Source organism: Geospiza fortis, unplaced genomic scaffold (assembly GCF_000277835.1).
Source record: "Geospiza fortis unplaced genomic scaffold, GeoFor_1.0 scaffold167, whole genome shotgun sequence".
Taxonomy (NCBI): Eukaryota; Metazoa; Chordata; class Aves; order Passeriformes; family Thraupidae; genus Geospiza; species Geospiza fortis.
This window is the reverse complement of record NW_005054355.1, coordinates 4,362,715-4,367,816: the sequence shown is the minus strand read 5'-3', so window position 1 is coordinate 4,367,816 and position 5,102 is coordinate 4,362,715. Positions and strand designations below refer to the sequence as shown.

The 5,102-nt window shown below is 42.1% G+C and overlaps 1 protein-coding gene across 3 annotated transcripts in view; it reads right to left on the bottom strand.

Annotated features, from left to right (window-relative positions):
- Positions 1-6: 6 nt before the first annotated feature.
- Positions 7-5,102, bottom strand: part of NRG1 (neuregulin 1) — a 130,703-nt gene continuing 125,607 nt past the window's right edge. For 2 of the 3 annotated variants that reach the window (XM_031059058.1, XM_031059060.1), the window contains exon 9: positions 7-3,983. In XM_031059058.1, coding sequence (XP_030914918.1) covers positions 3,332-3,983 — 652 coding nt within the window. In that variant the 3' untranslated portion in view covers positions 7-3,331. The remainder of the gene's footprint in view (positions 3,984-5,102) is intronic. The other variant, XM_005423582.2, reaches the window with a different exon arrangement.

Sequence of the window (5,102 nt, the reverse complement as noted above, 5' to 3'; positions counted from 1 at the left end):
AGCAGGATCTGTGGCCAGGTAGACTCACTGACTTCTGGGTGTGGACCTGACTGATATGAAACACCCTCACAGTGTGATAAACACAAGCTGAGAGGTTAGGGTTGGTGTCCTCTTCCCACTTCTGTGTGTGCCAAGCCAGGGCAATTACCGAATTCACTGCTGCATGAATTGTGCTGTAAGGCTGGGTTCTTCACAAAGATCTAAGGGCTTAGGCAGCCATATCCCCAATTGTATTTTCTGTTCTTAGGTCCATGTGAAGTCTCCAGCCTAATTTCATGCTTGCTCTATAACACACTGTTATATATTCCGAGGGGTAGGAATAGCAGGAACTGCACAACAATTTGACTTTGAGGCACTGCAACAGAAGAGGTGTGACATTTTCCTTTAGACCTATACCAAACAAATCTCACATGTACAGCTCCCAAGTATGGAATTGCTCCTTCATTTTATACTGTCCCTCCACAATAACAGTGTTAGCAGTCAAATAATCTACTCAACATCAAGGCATGTTCCCTTTCCATGCTCATTAATCTGTCTGGGCTATTATAGATACTTAAACGAGAGCTGGCCTTGTGGTTGATATGCTGGAGGAGTTTACAAAAGACCTGTTTTATAATCTCTATTCTGCCACGAAGATGGGTGATTTTGGGGCAAATCTCTTGTTTCTCTGCCATCCTTTTTCTGTCTCATCTGTCTTGCAAGGTCTTTGCAGTGTCAGAGGGCTTCCTGAAGGGACAGATATTCAAGTGCCCAAGGAAACTCAACAGTGCAAATCTTTTGGAAACTCGTGGCCTTCATTAGGAAAGCTCACCTGACCCTCTGTACTACTGAGTTGCAGAGTTACTGGAGAGATGGATATTCTGCTGCATGGGATTGCAGATAAACAGGCATGACTAAAGGGATGAAAATGAGAATATGGCTTAGAGAATTTGTAGAGAGCTTTTGTTTCGGTCTGCAAAGGCAAAGTGTGTTCAAGTACATGCCCGCTAAGGAAAAATGGCAAAGGGAACTTAAGTCCAGATAGTATGTATTTGCCATCTTCCACAGACTTCTCAAATAAGCAGTGCCATTTCAGCCACCACATAGCCCAAAGCTGTGCTAATTTCCTAGCCTTTTGGTTCTACCACTGACATTCCAGTGGACAACTTTGTTTCCTATACTAAGGGGTTTTTTTTGTTCTTTTTCTGCTGAATCTGGTGTTCAGGTAGAGTCACCTGTGTTCTTACTAATGTGATATGGTTATTTATACAGTGAGGAACTCACTGATTTTTGTCATCCTGGCAAAGATCTTCTTTTGCTATACTTTGCTTTCAGTCTCAAATCAATAGGACACCTTGTTCAGCAAAACTCTTAGGCACATGCTTAACTTTTTACATGTGCTGGATGTGTCAATCAGAGTCTAGCACATGCTGAAGGTAACTTTTGCTGGGATTAGCATAAGCATATGCTTGAACAATTTACTGAGTTGAGACTTTTGTACCTCAGGTTTGCATCTCACAAATTTTCCTTGATGTATTTCTCTTCATTTAACTAGGACCAGAATGTGGCCCAAAGGATGAGTGTAGTTTGGCTGAAATTATTTTTGTCTTGACAGGGCTCTTATTTAGAGCTCAGTAATACCTGTAAAACACATGTTCTCATTTTCAGAATCCCCAGAGTCTAGGAAAAACATTTGTTTTCCACATCAATCCTGAGTCAATGCTGTGCCAACTGAACACACAACAAAAAATCAAAAGTATAGAAGAGGCAGAGTGACCCTGACTAAACTGATAGGAATTCAGTGCAAAAGAGTCCATTTGCTTCTGTCTGGATGGATGCATCTACTCCAGCACTGACAGCATCCTTGTTCATTACTAGTCAATGACTTCAAGACTGTCACTGGCTATGTAAACACTGATATTAAATAGTCACACATGGGTTACTAGGGCTGTAACTCACATGGTGTGCTTGCCTTCATAAATGGGTTCTGCATCAGCCTTGCCTCTCTTAACACAAGTAATGGAGTCAGTAAAGGTGAGTGGAAATAAACTCCACACATCTGCTTTGTCCCTCCTATGTGCCTATACTTTTTAACCATTCAGCAAATCATGTTCTTCTTCCCTGAAAGGCCTTTCTTTGTCCAAGAGTAAGCCTTACTCCAACAGCAACTCTAACAAGGTATTGCTAGAAGCTTGTCAGGGTTCTTTCTGAGGAAGGAAAAAAGGGGAAGAAAATTGAGTGGAAACAAAAGAATAAGTCATGTATTAGAAATCAACATTAAGAAATAGAGGTGAAAACTGATTGCACTTTTATTAGTGGCATTTGTTTTCCAGCTAGATCTCTTCCTTGCTTGATTACAGATATCTATTATATTTGCCCCATTAACATAAACTAATGTAAATGTTTTCTCTTTTTATTTTTTTTTCTTTTTTCTTCTTTTTTTTTTCTTTTTTGTTTGAATAGAGTATTGGGTTCAAAGCCTCAGCTAACTTAAACCCATTTACTAAGGGATAACTAGAACAGTTAATATCTGGAAAATAATGAAATGGCAGCTCCTAGTGTTTACAAGCTGACCTCTGATTAATAATATATTTGGTTTAAAATCACAGTATTACTTTCTTTCTATAAGTAACATTACTTAATGCAGGTTGGCTTTTTTTTGTTTGTATGTTTTTTGTTATCCTGCTGTAATTAATAGTAGCATGCTGTTGGACCTACTATTATCCCAGTGCTCAAAGAAGCAAACCTTTTGGCTGGCAGAGAGCAGACAAAACTCATCTCATATACGGAAAGCAAATAAAAGTTCTCATATAAGAATTTTTTTTTTTTTTTTTTACTTTTTTATCTTTTTTTTTTAATCTTTTTTTCCTTTCTGACTCTGTGTGTGTGTATACGTGTGTTTTTCTGGTGGAGTAGGGTAAGAGTGCTGTTACAGGGCTTTCTGATTTTGAGACTCTACAGCAAGCGACCAGAGGGACTTCTGCAATTCTTGCAAATCATACATCCAGTCATTATAATGCAGTGCACAAAAAAGCTAGGACAACTGAGGGCTAAAAGGTTTTGCAAAATACTATGGGACAGCCATCATTGTAACTGTACAAAACTTGCTCTCAACTTAACATAACATAAAGGCACCATTGATATCTTTCCCCATTTTTGAAATACTGTAAAAAATTGCTACATATGGCACATAACACATTTGTACATACATATATTTAATTTATAAAAGTTTTCTTCCCCTCCTGTTTTCTATCAGCGGAATTGCTAAAATAAAATAAATTGTTTAATTTAAAGGTGGAATACTTCATTATATAAAATAAAGTTTTACATGTGAATCTATGTGTTTTATGTTTTATACAGCAATAGGGTCTTGGTTAGCTATCACACTGGACAACCTTGCTTGTAACTCTTCTGGTGTGGAGAAGCGATTTGCCGGGTTAGTCCTGGTGTCAGCCAGCCGGAAGGCAGTGGCTGGCTCCAGACCGGCTGTCCCGGGGTTCGGTATGCTCAGGAATGGTGTATCCTCACCTATTCTTTCATCTTCTGTTTCGGTCTCAGAGCTGCTGCTCTCAGAGCTTGTGTCAGAGTCCACTTCCACCCTGCTGGAAATGTGGCCATTGGGCTTTGTTCTTTTGACCCTCCGGCTGTTGGTGAGTTTCTTTGGAGGCTCCTGTGCTGGTTCGTACTCCTGTGTGGTCTCGTACTCCTCATCCTCCACGATCCGCAGAGGACTTGGTGGCAGGCTGCTGCTCTCATGGGTGGCATTGTGGTGAAAGGAGTTGAATTGCTGAAGGTGATGGTCGTACTTCTCATGCAGCTGCAGCGGAGTCACCAGGAGCAGAGGTCGCTCCTCTTCTATGAAGGGACTCACCGCCACAGAAGGGATGGAGACGGTCAGGCTGGAAGCCGGGGGTGACATCGTGGAGGGGTGGGACTTGGGAGAAGTTGGAGTGTGAAAATCAACGGGTGACATGCGAGCTGGTGTGGTCATAGCTGAGACATACCTGAAGAAAAGAGATAGGGACAGGTTGCGAGCACAGGAGCAGTGGTGACCTGTAAAAACAGCAACTCACGTGGACTGGGAGAGAAATGGCAGGAATTCCCTTAAGATCCCCAGCATCCTCACACAGGGCTACTAAGGAACCTTTCCTGTTCCTATTAATCCTATAAACTGCTGAGTTCTGGGACCCTGGGCAAAACCATATGAAAGCAGGAGGAGCACAGTGAAACTCCCAGATCCCAGCCATGGAGATGCTGTAAATTTTTTACCAGAATAACTTTCTGGAATGAATCCAAGAATGGGATTCAGAGACAGACAGGCTGCCAAAAACAAAATGCATTTGCAAGTATTTTCTCAAAAGGAAAACAGCTGCTGCACTTCTGGAAGAAATTGACCAGAATCTGGGGTACATGCAAACAGACAGGAGGAAAGAAAGGAAGGGAACTGAAGGACAGTCCTCTTGGGGCTTCACCCTCTTCTGGCAACCAAACTATCTCAGGCTAGGAAGGAAAGTAATGTTTGAATAAAATACGGAGCCAGATTCTGCTAATTTTAATCACCAAGGGTAGTGTCATGGTTTGACACTGGCACAATGCCAGTGCCCCATGAAAATATACTTCCCTGGTGTTTGCTGTGAGATGTGACCAGGAAATAAGCAAAGCAGGCCTCTACCTTAGAAAAAAAGTTTATTAACTAAACTACAAAAGGAAAAAAAACCACACACACACACGCACACACACACCTGGAAAATGAAAACTCCACAAAAAGCATTTCCTCCTCCCCCCACCACATTTCCAATACATCTTCCAAATTTCAAGTCTCCACCCATCACCCTGTAAATACTCAATTCCAGTCCATCAAGAGGAGAGGAGTCCTTCTTGGGGCCATGGTGACTTCTTCCTTGCATGCCCAGTGCTCTCACCACTGGACAAGGAACAGAGCTGCTTCAAGGGTTATCCTTTTAAGGGTGCTTTGACCAGTTCCAAAAAAAGCACAGTTTTCTCTCATCTCGGGACCTCTTGTCCCCCCCATACTTGTCTACCCCCTGGGGCCGGGGGGTCTCCAAAACTGAACCCTCTCAGTTCTGAGCCATCGCCTCCCCCCTGCATGCAGCCTCTGTGTC